The sequence below is a fragment of the Geotrypetes seraphini genome, chromosome 2 (genome assembly GCF_902459505.1).
Source record: "Geotrypetes seraphini chromosome 2, aGeoSer1.1, whole genome shotgun sequence".
NCBI lineage: Eukaryota > Metazoa > Chordata > Amphibia > Gymnophiona > Dermophiidae > Geotrypetes > Geotrypetes seraphini.
Genome location: NC_047085.1, coordinates 264147736 through 264164122, shown reverse-complemented (window position 1 = coordinate 264164122; position 16387 = coordinate 264147736). Strand labels below are relative to the sequence as shown.

Here is a 16387-nt window from a genome sequence, read left to right as displayed (position 1 = left end):
AAACTCCTCTTGCTGACTTACAAATGCATTCACTCTGAAGCCCCCCAATATCTCTCTTCACTTATCTCCCCCTATGCTCCTTTCCGTGATCTCTGTTCATCGGGCAAACCCCTCTTATCTGTACCCTTCTCTTCCACTGCCAACTCCAGACTCCATCCCTCTTTCTTGCAGCACCGTATGCCTGGAACAGGCTGCCTGAATCAATGCGTTGTGCTCCATCCCTGGCAGTATTCAAATCTAAGCTAAAAGCCCACTTTTTAAAAATTGCTTTCAACTCTTAACTCCCACTCACTGCTGTCAGATACCTATACCCACTATATCATTTCCTCTACCATAATCTCCCCAACCCTGATATGTCCTGTCTAAATTAGATTGTAAGCTCTTCAGAGCAGGGACTGTCTATTGTATGTTAAAATGTACAGCACGGCGTATGCCTTTCAGCACTATAGAAATAATAAATAGTAGTAGTAGTAGATTTAATATCTTGCTTGTCAATAAAAGGTTGTCTAAGTGGTTTACATTTGTTAAGGGTTTTATGGAAACGTTTCAGACTTCACAGCTAATTACAATCAAATTGAATATCAATCACAGTCAGGACTGATATGCGATACTAGGCTAATTTGTCTCCTTGGTTACTCATTGAGAGGTTTCATTGTATTCTGCCCTGAAAAACCAGAATAGTAACTCAAATTTTTGTACAAACTAAACTAACTCACCAGATGTCCTCCAGTTACTGTGTATTTCTTAAAATGAATATAAGAACATAAGAAATGAACATAAGAGTTTCCATTACAGAGACAGACAACAGTGGCCAACCCAGGTCACAAGTACCTGGCAAGATCCCAAGGGGGGGGGGGAAAAAAAACAAATTTTATGCTGTTTATCTGGAAATAAGCAGTGGATTTACTCAAGTCCATCTTATGGACTTTTGTTTTAGGAAATTATCCAAACGTTTTTTTAAACCCTACTAAGCTAACTGCTTTCAATACATTCTCCAACAATGAATTCTAGAGTTTAATTACATGTTGAGTAAAGAAATATTTTCTCTGGTTTGTTTTAAATCTACTACTTAGTAGCTTCATTGCATGCCTCCTAGGCCTAGTATTTTTGGAAAGCATAAACAAGCGATTCACATCTACCTGTTCCACTCCACTCAGTATTTTATAGACTTCTATCTTATCTCCCCTGAGTCTTCTCTTCTCCAGGCTAAAAAGCCTTTCCTCATAAGGAAGTATTCCCAGTGGCGTACCTAAGGAATAATGCCAACTATGTGGAAGGCCAGGGACAGTAACAATGCAATAATGGCCCCAGCTGTTCATCCTTGCAACTCAATTGCAGGAGGCGAGGGTACTGAGCACTTTACACACTTTTAATTTATTCCAATTTAATTTATCATACTTTTTTGATTGTGGATCCTTTAGGCAGTATAGCTTAGTGCCATAGAAATGCCATATTTCAAAATAAGTTTCTAAATTCATATTTTTTAATTATTAAGGTCACTTAAAATCCCAGAAGGTTAAGCAGAAGTGACCTCCAGATCACATTTTCAAGGCCCTGGCTGAAACTAGCAGTTACCTAACACTTATGTGTGACTTGGAGGCAGAGCAAAAGTCAATGCAAACATAAAAAAAATATATATATACATGCACTCTCCTGCAAAATCAAGAATAAACACAAATTTTTTTGGGCCACCCACACAAAACCCAGAATACACCCCCACCGAATCTTCTTATCTTATGGCATTTACATATGTGGCACTTAAATAGTGGCACTGGGCACAGGTAAGTGCTGCACACTACACTTTTCCCTCGGTATTCGCGGGGAATAGGGGCAGAGCCGGACTGCAAATAGGGAAAAATCGCATATATCTTCTCGTCCAACTCTGACCCACTCCCGCCTTCCCCCCGGCATCCTGGCCTTACCTGATGGTCTAGTGGGCTTTCGGGACAGAAGCGATCTTCCTACGCTCCTGCCCCGTGCAGATCACCAATAGGAAATGACTGCCGTGAGTTCCCGTAGTCTGAGACTACGATGAGAGCTCACGGCAGCCATTTCCTATTGGCGATCTACACAGGGCAGGAGCATAGGAAGATCGCTCGTCCCCGAAAGCCCACTAGACCACCAGGTAAGGCCAGGATGCCGGGGGTGGGGTGGGGTGGGGGGAAGGCTGGAGAGAGGCGGCAATGTGATATACTAAAAAAATCACAAATATGTGAAATTGCGAGTGTCAAAACCGCAAATGGGAAGGGGGAAGTGTACTTCTAAAAAAGGCACTTATATTGATTTAGGCCAAATATGCAATCTGCACAAGAGTTCTCTGCATAACTTCCTGCTGGTGGAAGCAATCAGTGGCTTAGCGAGGGTAAGTGGTGCCCGGGCCGGAGGCGGCCCTCCCCGCCGCATGTGCCTCTTCCTTTCCCCCATACCTCTTTCATTTTCCCAGCGTGAGCAGCATTACGAACTTGCTGCCCGCATCAGTGTCAGCTGTCCCCCTGATGTCGTTTTCTAGGCACGGGACCCAGAAGCAATGTCAGAGAGAGAGCCGACATCGACATGAGCAACAAGTTTGTGATGCTTCTTGCACTGGAAAAATTAAAGAGGTATGGGGGAAGGAAGGGGCACGCATGGCATGGGGGGTCAGGAAGGAACCGGGAGGGCGGAGAGAACAGGTGCCAGCGCCCTCACCAAGACGGCACCCGGGGTGGACCCCTCCCCCCCTTATTATGCCACTATGACCCATAAATCATAATTTCAATCAGGAGGGTCCTCCTGTTAATATCTGAAATGCAATTTTGAGGCACCATCCCTGCTAGCAGAGACACACATGGAAGACGCACACACAGCTTAGCAGGAGCACTATATGTGATCCATATGTAAATTGCCTTAGTTCACAGATGATCAAGGTAGCGCATTACAGCATATTTCAGTGGGCCATTTTGTTCATAATTTCGGTGTTTATTGATCTGGCTGACAATATACATGGAGGGCTGAGAAACATAGAAACATGATGGCAGATAAAGGCCAAATGGCCCATCTAGTCTGCCCATCCGCATCCTCTTTCTCTCTCCGAGAAATCCCACGTGCCTATCCCAGGCCCTTTTGAATTCAGACACAGTCTCAGTCTCCACCACCTCTTCTGAGAGACTGTTCCATGCATCTACCATCCTTTCTGTAAAAAAGTATTTCCTTAGATTGCTCCGGAGCCTATCACCTCTTAACTTCATCCTACATCCTCTCATTGCAGAGTTTCCTTTCAAATTAAAGAGACTCTACTCATGTGCATTTACAAAGTTGGATATTCAAGCTTAACACCAATTCTCCACATGATTAGAACCCTAACGTTGTCTGAAACATTATTATATGACAGTGTGGTATTGAAAGCATATTGCTTGAACAGTGTGACACCTTAGAGGGCATCATCTATGTTTATTTGTATTTGTTAAATCACCTTTTATAAAAAAGCAAATCATGGCAATGTACATTAAAAACCAAAAGAAAAAATGATAAAAAAGAAACTCCATTTGAAATGGAAAAAGACTCAAACATATGAAAAGGACATTCAAACAACCACGTAATATTGATTACATACTGTTCCTAAGCTGAGCAACTAGTGAGCGAAGTAGCTTTGGAGGAAAGTCCCATTTCTCAACAGGCCAAATGAAGAGGCAGATGCTATATAACTAAAATCAGAAGCTGGTAATTATAATTTTACGGATCTGCAAACCTCCTTGGGTTTTTAATTATCCTGTAGCTATATTTAGTAAGCTACAGGAAGTATATCAGCGAGTATGTTTTTTCAGCTTTGGATCAGTGGTGATGCATCTTACCGAGGCTCTGCGAAGTGGCGCTCTGGAGTGCCTCCTCCCCAATTTTCTTAATTGCATTAAAATAGACTTCAGCAGCTTTGGATAAGGCTGGAAAACAAGCAGGAAGAAAGGAAGAGTTCAATAGTGCAAAAAAAAAAAAAAAAGTATCCCTAATGCAGAAAAACAGTGACTATTAGAACAAAATCCCTGCCATGCTATTTTATTTGCTGGTTATCTTTATAACTTTGAATCATGATCAATAAAATTATGTCTGTGTGTAATGCCCAGAAGATGATATATTTTAATTAATGATTTCCAATAGAGCTATATTGATATTATTGGTGATGGTCTTTAGATTTGCATCTCTGATATAAACTTTCTTTTTTTCCTCTTAGCCCAGCAGTTCCCTCCTGCTTCTTTGGGCTAAGGCACTGTGAGCTTTTGTCTGGAACTAGCTGAGGTTGTTTCTTTATTTACTACCCCTCACCGACACCTAGCCCAGTTATTACTAATAATAGCCTTACTGGGTCAGACCAATGGTCCATCAAGCCCAATAGCCCATCCTCAGTAGTACCTGTCAAAAAAACCAAAGAGTAGCAACATTCCCTGGTACTGATCCAGGGCAAGCAATGGCTTCCCATATGTCTTTCTCAATAACAGACTATGGACTTTTCCTCCAGGAAATTGTCCAAACCTTTCTTAAAACCAGCTATGCTATCTGCTCTTACCACAACCTCTGGCAATGCATTCTATCCTTCATGTTTCGTGTATGTCTCAAAACTGTTAGTTTTAAGTTATTGTGCTTACTTATATAAACTTGTTTTATGAAGCTGTAAATCGCTTAGTAACTTGAATAAGCGGTTCATCAAATACAAATAAAAACTTGAAACTATTCTCTGAGTGAAAAAATATTTCCTCCTATTGGTTTTAAAAGTATTTCCCTGTAACTTCATCGAGTGTCCCCTAGTCTTTGTAATTTTTGATGGAGTGAAAAATCGATCCACTTGTACCCGTTCTACTCCACTCAGGATTTTGTAGACTTCAATCATATCTCTCCTCAGCCGTCTCTTTTCCAAGCTGAAGAGCCCTAACCGCATTAGTCTTTCCTTATACGAGAGAAGTTCCATCCCCTTTATCATCTTGGTTGCTCTTCTTTGAATCTTTTCTAGTGCCGCCATATCTTTCTTGAGATAAGGTGATCAGAATTGAACGCAATACTCCAGATGAGGCCACACCATGGAGCGATACTACAGCAGGTCTTTCGCTGGGGTCCACAGAATGCACCTCCCTCTCAAATCCAGAATATGAGCTCCCTGAGCCCAGACTCTAACCTTTAGATTCTATATATGGCACCCAGATTTGTGAACACCAATTAATTAACAAACTCTTAACTATCAGTAATTGGGAGCTAACCACTAATTATTGAAGTTAATTGGCACGGGCATTTGGCTGCATGCTGTTCTGTAAGGCATGGTGCCTAACTTTGCTAACACATAACTCAAAAGAGGGAAAGGCCATGGGCATGTCAGGGGAATTCCAAAAGGTTGCGCACTTAGTTATAGAATAAGGTGTCGATGCCTTACTTGGGTGCCAATATTTATATCAGGTTGTTCAATAGGCGTAAATATGACACCTATAGATAGGCGTGGAAATCAGCTCTCAGCGTGATTCTATAAAGGGCATGCACTTCATAGAATCACGTTTAGCGCCAATTTTTTCCAGTGCAGAATTTTGAGCGCCATTTATAAAATTCCCCCCCCTAAGTGTCACTGTTAAAGAGCTGAGGCCGTCAATTACCCAGTTCCAGGAGGGAGACTTTTGTCCAATCCTGGTTTTGAACTTATGTCCTAAAGCAGTGAATGAGTAGAGCTGGTCCCATAATGCACCAAGATGGGTTGTCAAATCTAGAAGTAGCCCTAAATATCCCTCTCAGAGGTGAGTAATTTAGCAGCTCGGTTGTTGGGTGATGCCCAAGACCCCTTTCTGCCCAGTACGTGGGAGCAGGGCTTGAATTCTGTCTATTTATATCCCCAGGGTTGGCCAAATTGAGAAGCAGAAGCCAGACTTCAACAAAGAGGATGTCTGAGGGACAGCAAGAATTGTAGACCTTAATGGTTGGTGTGGATGGGCAGACTGGATAGCCTGTATGGTATTTATTTACAATCTATTGTCTGTCCAGAATGCCCAGATCATTACAGCAAAAATGCTTGCTTGTACCTTCGCTGACAATCATATCCAACACTCAGTCCAGGGCCCTGAGCTCTGGGACCTGCTACTGAAGCACCTTAGATTACAATCATCGCTAAAATTCAAAACTGATCTTAAAACATTTGTATTCAATCACGCATACACTTGATATGGCTTCCTTTATTGTTAACAATATGAAAGGGTTGGCCTGGATAGCACAGCTCCCCCCCACACACACACTCATGTGTTGACCACTTACAATCCTATTAAACTTTGTAGTTATGAACCCCTAACCCTCCCCACTCTGCCTGTCTCTCTATTTCTACCTATAATTAGATTGTAAGCCACTCAGAGCTCTGTCTATGGCAGTGTTCAAGGCCCAGTTAAAAGCCCACCTCTTCGAAAGTGTTTCAATGCCTAACTCCTCTCACCTTAGGTTCTGCATCCCCATCCCTATATGTCATGTTTGTCTGTCCATCCAAGTTAGATTGTAAGCTCTTCTGAGCAGAGACCGTCTATTAAATGTCAAAATGTACAGCACTGCGTATGCCTTTCAGTGCTATATAAGTGATAAATAGTAGTATCAGCCCTCATTTTCTGCGTTTCTACAAACCGAGCCTCAGTATCACACATGGCAAAGTGCCAAATGTGTCATGGAGCCACAAAGCCAGCTTGCATAAATTGTTTCTATTTCTATCCTCCTAAGTTTCAGCACTTCACCTTTGAACTCAACTTTTTAGCACAGTTTACCTCATGGCATCATACAGTAATTATGGGACTATTCAGAAACTAGTCTTTAAGCCCGTTACATTAACGGATGCTAGAACCATGTGTTTGTCTGTCTTTCTTCCATTCTTTCTTTCTCTTTCTCCTTGGCCACTTTCTGTCTGTCTTTCTTTCTTTCTGCCTCTCTCTCTCCTTGGCCGTTGTCTGTCTGTCTTTCTTTCTGTCTCTTTCTTTCCTCAGCTGTCCACCACCATCTCTTGCCTGCTCCTCCTGTCCAGCAGTAGCCCTTCTCCCTTCGTTTTACTTACCCCGTGTCCAGCAGCACCTCTTCCCTGCTCCCCCTTGTCCAGCAGCAGCCCTTCTCCCTTCATTTTATCTCCCCCCTTTCCAGCAGCACCCCTTCACTGCTCCCCCTGTCCAGCAGCAGCCCTTCTCCCTTCCTTTTACCTCCCCCCCTGATCAGCAGCACCCCTTCCCTGCTCCCCCTGTCCAGCAGCAGCCCTTCTCCCTTCGTTTTATCTCCCCCCTGTCCAGCAGCAGCCTTTCTCCGATGATAGTAATAAAACTTGTGCCTTGAATGCTGGCGCTCAATCCACTCATAGAGGAGGGTGACTGGCAGGTCAACCAGATAGTAGAAAAGCGTGGTGGCAATGGCGGCTGGGTTGGGGAGGCCGGTCTCCTGCACATCAGGGGTGCACAGCAGAGGTTCCGGGTACACTGAGCGATCTGAGTCCCACGATATGATGGCGGCCCGAAGGTCACTTGAAAGAGCGAGCGTGAAATCCAGAAGCAGCCCCCCAAAACAAAACAAAAAAGCAGTTCCGTTGCAGGCCAAGGTCGTCGGTCAAAGGTCACGGGGGTGAGAAGAGGCGTCCCGGCAGTGGCAGCGCAGGAGTCAAACTGCCACCACCGCTCAAATCGCTGCAAGCCATCGCAAGCTGTCCCATGCGCCTGAAATCGAATTTGGCACGGAGGTAGAAATCACGGTGGCAGGGATCACGCCGTTTCAACTGCACATGTGCAGGTAAGGATTTTATTATAGAGGATTCCAGACCTCTGCAAGAGAGTGAAAAATATCTAATGCTTATTCTAGATTTCCTCTGGCAGCCTATGGCTGTGCTTCTTCCACCTTTCATCCCTGGCAAAGTATGAAGTGGACTATCAGGGACCAAGTGGATCATCAGGGACCATCTGATTTTTGCCCCAATATATCCATATACTCTAAGTTGATGGATGAAAGTGAGCAAAGGACCCTTTGGACCATTGCTCATGGCACAAAAGTCACTTAAATTTTTAAATACCTTACTAATTTTATCATCTGACACAGCTTTTCAGAACAGGTTGCTCCAGTCCTGGTTTTACCCCATTGCACTGCAGAGACTTGTGCTGTAATTTTGCATTTTCTAAGAAAAGCAGGCGGTGTGGCAAATGCTCTCCTGAAAAGCTGGGACCATGTGGCAACCCTATATCCTGGTATGCTGATTACTCAAAAGGTCCAAAAATGTTTTAAATTAAATCAAACGCCTCCCTCCATCAGCTAAAAAAAGAACACTGGGCTCTGCCTCACCTTCCCAGTGCAGTAAGTTATCACCAGAAAGGGGAACAGTACTCTAATGAGCCCCGTGTAGTGTCAGGTCTCCACTTGACACCCCCCAAACCCACCCCCACCTGGACTCTAACCTTGTTTAGATGGCCAGCCAGCCTGATGTGTCCTTTCTGCGTCCGGCTGGCAGGCCCTCCTTCACTGGAATAGTGGGCCTGCCCCTTTCTGGTGCATCTTGGGATGCTCCGGGAGGAGCCTTAGACACCTGGGCCAAACGGAATCTTAGGCCAGTCTTCCAGTGCATTCTGAGATGCGCTGGGAGTAGCCTAAGATTCCGATTGGCCAGATCCCTTAGGCCACCTCCCATAGGAGGGACCAGACCTTCACCTAAAACCACGATTTTTTAACTGGCATCTGTCATAAGCGCTGGTTAGAGAATCATGGAACTGTTTCCCACCCCCCACCCCCGCAACAATCATGGCAGGAGGAATGCCCAGTCCCTCCTGCCAGAACCTGCCACGACTCCATAGGAGGGGCCTAGGGGATCTAGCCAGTCGGAAGGCCACTCCCAGCGCATCCCATAATGCCCTGGGAGATGGACCTAAGATTCTGGTTGGCCCAGGAGGGGCCTTAAGCACCTAGGCTAATCAGGGCCTTAGGCCCCTCACTGGTGCATCCCAAGATGCACAGGGAAGGGGCAGGTCTGCCATTCCAGTGAAGATGCCAGCTGGATGCAGGAAGGACCCATCCGTCCATCCATTTAAGCAAGGTTAGAGGGGGTCTGGGTGGGGTCCGGTTGGGGGTGTCTGGCAGGAGGGATTGGACAGCTCTCCTGCTGGCAAACCTTTTGGGGGGGGGTTCAGCGGGAGAGCTTGGGCATATCTCCTGCCAGAGAACATTCGGGGGGGGGGGGGGTCACGGCAGGTGTGGGCAGGAGTGAATGGGCATCCCTCCTTCCATGATCTTTACAGGGGGGCTGCAGGCGGTGGGGGACAGGTTGCCTGGGCCGCTGAGCTGATTGTGGCAGCCGCGATCCAGAACTTATACCTTTTTTGACTTGGTCTAAGTCAAAACATATAAGTTCTGTCCAGGCAACCTGTTAAACTTTTGATTATCGCTGCAGGACAACAAAGTCTAGGTTGACCCACATCCCGCCTACCTCCCGTCCTAACCACTCCACGAAAAATGCCCCTTTTCATTCTGGGCACACAGCAGCAGTGAAAAAGCATAAGCTGCTTTTAGATATGTCTAAAACCCTTTTCGATTATCGGCACTTGGCCAACTTGTCTTTTTGATCATCCAAGTATCGATTTAGGTGGGTGTTTAGATGTATTTTCATTTCGATTATGAGCCCCTTAGATTCTATTCCTGGCTTGAGATTTGTCTGCTGTCACTGGGAGGGAAAGAGAAAGTACACGTAGGCCAGGAAAGAAAGCTGGAAAAGGTTGCTTACCATTTAATGCCTGCAGGTAGTTATTTCCCAGGTACACCAAGTTCTCCAAAGCTGGGTTAAATTGATCCAGAATGTTCTGTGGCAAACATAATACAGTATTGTTATTTTTTTTTTTACATTGTATTATTGGTTTTATTGTATTTGCAGCTAAATATTAGCATTTAGAGGGCAATTCTATAAAGGTCCACCTCCCTGGAGCCTATTCTGTAAAGGAAAGTAGTTACCTATCTGCCTTTATAGAACATTAGCATAACAGGTGAAATACCTATGTGTAATAGAAGTGTTATCTGCTTACATTGGCCACAGAGCTATACAATGCGCGAAATATGCACGAGACTGTGTGCCCCACACATACTTTACCTAGACTCTATCCATGAGTATATTCACCTACAAATTATGCACCATCTATATTTAAGTGTGAATTTGCTAGAATAACCTATTGGCATGTACATACACACATGCGCTGTCAGTATTTTGATCATTTGTGAATGTTTTTGGGACCTAAATGTTGGCACCTTCTTTTTAGAATTATCCCTTAACTGTAGGATGGTAGATGGCTTATCACCTCAGCAAGAGACACCCCAATCAGGATCTTTCTCCAGCTCAAACACTGGTAAAATTCAACTGCAGCGTTTGAGTTGGAGACAGATCCTGATTTAGAGTTCTCGTTACTGGTGGTTGCCAGCAAACAATATATGATGAAATGTCAGAAATTGTGATGAAGTGGAGCCAGTTTCAGCCTTAAGCTCCTGATGATGCCTTAGGGCGAAACACAGAGCTAAAATGTTTTCAAAGATCAAGTCCTAAATGAATGGGGAGGCAAATCCACTGAACAATGGCATGAAGAAGATAAACGATTGAGAACTGAGACAGATAAGAAGATTGGGCACTGAACACAGTGTTTTCATGAATTTTAACTTATTTAATGTGTTGGATAGAATGGGAGGGCTTCACTGTTTGGGAGATTGATTGTGTGTATGTATTGTATGAAATCATGGTCTAATATGGTTTAAAGATATTGATGGTGCTATATAATTATAATAAATGATGAATTATTTATAGTCATAAAAAGTAATGTGACGTATAGCTCTTGTTTGTGTATTTTGTTTATGTATTAAGGTAGAGCTATTGAAAAGACTTTACAAGTGGGTTAATAAATACATATTCATTAGGGATACCCTAAAAATCTGGCCTGTTTGTGGTCCTTGAGGACTAAACTTGGAGAAGCCTACTTCTGGAACTTCATATATTTTTTCCTCCTTTGCCTCTTCACATATGATAAACTTGCATTTACTTGCCTCTAGTCTAAAGGAGACTTTTGTTTTGCATAATCACTTTCCACCCATGGCTGGGTGACATTTTCTGACACTATAGCAGTGGTTCTCAACCCAGTCCTAAGAACATTTAACCAGCAGGTTTTCAGGATACCCACAATGAATATGTATGAGATACATTTGCATGGATCACCTCTATTGTATGCAAATCTATCTCATGCATATTCATTGTGGGTATCCTGAAAACCTGCTGGTTAAATGTCCTTCAAGAAAGGGAACTATGATGCCATGAGACAAATGGTGAGGAAGAAACTCAGAAACAGCACCAAGAAAGCTCGGACTGTGGAGCCAGCCTGGTCTTTATTCAAAGACACAGTTAACGTGGTGCAAAACCTGTATATACCCAGATTTAGGAAAGGATGCAAGAAGAATCATACAAAAAATCCAGCATGGATAACCAATGAAGTAAAAAAAGTGATAGGAGACAAGAAAAAATCATTTCGGAAGTGGAAAAAGGACAAAACTGACGAAAACTGGAAGGAGCACAGGAAGCAGCAAAAAGAATGTCACCGAGTGGTCAGAAACGCAAAGAAAGCATACGAAGAGAGACTAGCCAAGGAAGCACGAAATTTTAAACCATTCTTCCGAAATGTGAAAGGAAAGCAGTCGGCAAGGGAGGAGGTGGGACCTTTGGATGAGGGAGATAGGAAGGGAGTGATGAAGGAGGAAAATGAGGTGGCTGATAGACTAAACACATTCTTCTCATCGGTCTTTACAAGAGAAGACACATCCAACATGCCTGAACCGGAAAATATCTTCAAGGGGGATCAAGAGGGAAAATTATCATACTTGGAGGTCAGCCACAAAGATGTGCTCAAGCAGATAGATAGATTAAAAACTGAAAAATCTCCAGGCCCAGATGGAATCCACCCAAGAATATTGAAAGAGCTCAGAGACGAAACAGCAGAGTTACTGCGACAGATTTGTAATCTATCCTTGAGAACAGGGGTAATCCTGGAGGACTGGAGGATAGCAAATGTTACGCCTATCTTCAAAAAAGGATCGAGAGGGGACCCGGGGAACTACAGACCAGTGAGCTTAACCTCAGTTCCGGGGAAGATGGCTGAATCAACGATCAAGGAAAGTATCAGTGAGTACATAGAAAGAAATAATCTGTTGAGAACAAGCCAGCATGGTTTCTGTAAAGGAAGATCATGCCAAACGAACCTACTGCATTTCTTTGAGGGGATAAGCAAACAACTGTACAAAGGTGACCCTATAGACATCGTATATCTGGATTTCCAAAAAGCTTTTGACAAGATATCCCACGAGCGCCTACTAAAGAAGCTGTGGAGCCACGGGGTGGAAGGGGACGTACACAGATGGGTCAAAAATTGGCTGGCGGACAGGAAACAGAGGGTAGGAGTAAAGGGACATTACTCTGGCTGGAAAGGGGTCACGAGTGGTGTCCCACAGGGGTCAGTGCTGGGACCGTTGCTGTTCAATATATTCATTAATGACCTGGAAACAGGGACGAAGTGCGAAGTTATAAAATTCACGGACGACACAAAGCTCTCCAGTAGGGTCAGAACTATTGAGGAATGCAAAGATCTACAGAGTGACCTGAACAAGCTGGGTGAGTGGGCAAATAGATGGCAGATGAGCTTCAGTGTAGAGAAATATAAAGTCTTGCACACAGGGAAAGGGAACCCGATGTACAGCTATATGATGGGAGGGAGGGTATTGGGGGAAGGCAACTTTGAAAAAGACTTGGTGGTATTGGTGGATACAACAATGAAGCCAGCGGCACAATGTGCAGCGGCCTCAAAAAAGGCAAACAAAATGTTGGGTATTATCAAAAAAGGCATCACCACCAGAACGAAGGAAGTTATCCTGCCGCTGTATCGAGCGATGGTGCGCCCACATCTGGAGTACTGTGTCCAATTCTGGTCGCCGCCCTTAAGGATATGGTGATGCTCGAGAGGGTCCAGAGAAGAGCAACAAAAATGATTAAGGACATGGAAAACCTTGCTTATACCGAAAGGCTGGAGAGGCTGGGGCTCTTCACCCTGGAAAAACGGAGACTTAGAGGGGACATTATAGAGACCTATAAAATCATGAAAGGTATAGATAAGGTAGAGAGGGACAGATTCTTCAGGCTAGCAGGGACATCAAAAACAAGAGGGCACTCAGAAAAACTGAAAGGAGACAGATTCAAGACAAATGCTCGGAAGTACTTCTTCACTCAGAGGGTGGTGGACACCTGGAATGCGCTTCCAGGAGAGGTGATAGGACAGAGTACAATAATGGGTTTCAAAAAGGGCTTGGATGACTTCTTGAAGGAGAAAGGGATTACAGGGTATATAGATAATCTGACTGGCTAGGTATGTCCCATGGACTGGGTTGAGAACCCCTGCATTATAGCAACAGAGCTGCCATATTACCCGGTCTCAGGTGGGAGTCTTTGGTCAGTCCTGTTTTAGATCAAAGCAGTGTGGTAGTTGTAGTCCCCGATTCAGCACACTACCTCCACACATCAGAGCCCTTAACGGACTTCTAAACTTCAGGAAAGCAATAAAAACCTACCTCTGTGCCTAGCCATAAATACTCACCTTGAACTACCCCCACCCTATCTCTTCATGCTGCCTTCATGGAATTCTCCATGGACCGCAGCTTATGATTAGAATGTGGGCAACTCCGGTCCTCAAGGGCCAGAATCCAGTCAGGTTTTCAGGATTTCCCCAATGAATATGCATGAGATCCATTTACATGCTCTGCTTTCAATGCATATTCATTGGGGAAATCCTGAAAACCCGACTGGATTCCGGCCTTTGAGAACCAGAGTTGCCCACCCCTGGTCATTAGATACTAGAAGATGTACAATCTGTTCAACAGGGTGACATGATCATATGTCACGCCTATGCTAGATTTGATAATTCTTAGTATAACTTATGTGGCCAGACAGTATCATGAAAATGCTTCTCCCATACTATTTGCCTTAACAATATTGCTTACTGGATTCTAAAGTCTGACCCTATCCTGGACCTCTCCAAAGTCATGCAATATTTAAAGAAACCCTTTATGTAATCTTGTCAAATTGTCTAGTCACTATCCCATGCATTAGTCAGAGAGTAACCTTATGTAGTGCTACATGAATGTAAACTGTAACCCATTCTGAGTTCAGAAAGGATGGGATATAAAACCAAATAAATGAATAAATAAAAACAGGTCCCATAATGCAACAGGATGAACCTATGAGAAATCCAGGACTGGTTCAAATCTCCCACCTGGCTCTGGGTTACTGGGCAGATCTTCAATCATTATAATGGAAATAGCATAAGATTAGAAGGATTTCCAGAGAAACACTCTTTTGGATATTATTAGGTAATTAAAAAAACAAAACCAAACAACAAACCTCTCTATCTCATGTCTCTATGTCCTATTCCTGGGTTACACACATTCTATTTAACATTTTTAACAACTGTACACAATTAAATTTGGGATGGTTGCATTCTCAAAAACAAAGTGTTACAAGATAATGGGACATATACAGGTATTACAACTATCCTACTGACTTAAAATAAAGTAATGAGATCACTTGTACACTATTAGTCTTTCACATATCCTTTTTTTTTTTTTTTAAATTATGGCCTGCTAGATTAACACACATGATCCGAAGACCCAAGGTAAACATGGCACAGAGAGTTAGAGTACATGGCATTGGGGCACTGAAGTCTAATGGGGGTAGAGTACATTCAGCGTCTTATATCATGGAAGTTGTCTTATTCTTTCATTGTGATCGAGTGGGTGCTGAAAAGTTCTCAGCCCAACCAAGAGAATGATGTGGATATGGTTCAATCAATGACCTCAAACAATGTAAAAACATGGAATTTCGTTTCTGCAAATTGGTACTTGATGAAATAAGAGAACACGCTTTTCAGCATCAGTGGCATAACGCTCAGAATTTAGGCAGTTGGTTGTTTGGGCTGAGAACTTTTCAGCACCCACTCGTCAAAGTAAAATGCTTCCATCGCTCTTGGGTCCATCCAGGTGATCCTGTGAAAATCTTATGCTACAGAGAACAGCAGCACCTCCAAAGCCATCCATGCCTAAGGTTCGAGGAATGGCTAATCCCAGCGCACTTGTAAAAATTGTGAAATAATTCATTTCTTTCAGTAATCAAATACAAGAATAGAAAGTAGGGAATATGTGTGTTTGTTCACATCATTACCAGAAACAAAACAGTCCTACTACAGTGGAACATGAGATAAGAACAGAAGAATAGCCTTACTTGGTCATACCAATGGTCCATCTAGCCCAGTAGCCCATCTTCAACGTGGTCAACTCAAGTCAGTAGTACCTGACAAAACCCCAAATAGTAGAAACATTCCAGGGCAAGCAGTGGCTTCCCCCATGTCTGTCACAATAAAATACTATGGACTTTTCCTCCAGGGAATTGTCCAAACCTTAAAGAGCGTAAAAGGATCAGTCTTAATATAATGGTATATACTAACTGTGCAACCTTAATATACAGTATATACCAACATACATCAAAGGGGAGAAAAACACTTCAAAAAACAATTTGTATTTGATTTCACACAGTTGATCTATTCCTGTTTACTAATCTACAATAAGAATTTCAGAGTGAGGAGGCCTTTTTCTTTCAGAAGTCATCTGTTCTTGCCTTGCCTCCTTAGGATGGATGGCGTTCCCATCTCCCTGTAACAGTGCTATCTGTGCAATTTGCTAGCAGAGAATAAAGCCCAATGATTACAGCTTGCCAGGAGGTCTCAAAAGCCATTGTGGACCGGATGACAGGTTCGTTGAGCTGTCAGGCTTTCAGGGACACAGACTCTGAAACAGACACTCACCTTATAAATGCTGATGGTAGAACTGTAAAATTGATCCATTTGGTGGGCCATAGCTCTTCCCTGTCCTTAGGCCCTCTGCAGTGATCAACTGTTGAGGGATTCAGCAGTGGGATCAAGCTTCCTTGTCTTCAGAGCCATAAAGGGAAGGGAGAAAAGGTGAACAGGAGTGGCAGGGCAGGTTTAATAATTCACCAGCTAGCTATTCACCTGATCTCATCAGTAATAAAACACCTTGGAAGGAATGTTACCTTCTCCCAGAGACCCGGCTCAGTGGTGTCATATTAGCCACTTTTTATTTCTGCCCGTTACATTAACGGGTGCTAGAATAGATGTGTAGACTTTTAGCACAATGGGATGCTGAGGTGTTTCTTTCTTTCTTTATGTCTTTTTTTTCTCTCTCCCTTCCCGTCTGTCTTTCCTTCTCTCACTGCCTCCCTTTCTTTATGTCCATCTGTCTGTCTTTCTCTCTCCCTGCCCCCTTTCTTTGTCTCTTTATTTCTCTCTCCCTGCCCCCTTTGTTTCTTTCT

General features: G+C 43.6%; 1 protein-coding gene across 1 annotated transcript in view; it reads right to left on the bottom strand.

Moving 5' to 3' along the window:
* The window catches only part of BAIAP2L2 (BAR/IMD domain containing adaptor protein 2 like 2), a 119890-nt gene extending 103979 nt beyond the window's left edge, over positions 1-15911 (bottom strand). Inside the window, exons 1-3 of the mRNA XM_033932831.1 lie at positions 15861-15911; positions 9716-9791; positions 3828-3914 (exon numbers count right to left, since the gene is read on the bottom strand). Coding sequence (XP_033788722.1) covers positions 3828-3914; positions 9716-9791; positions 15861-15911 — 214 coding nt within the window. The remainder of the gene's footprint in view (positions 1-3827; positions 3915-9715; positions 9792-15860) is intronic.
* Positions 15912-16387: the final 476 nt, after the last annotated feature.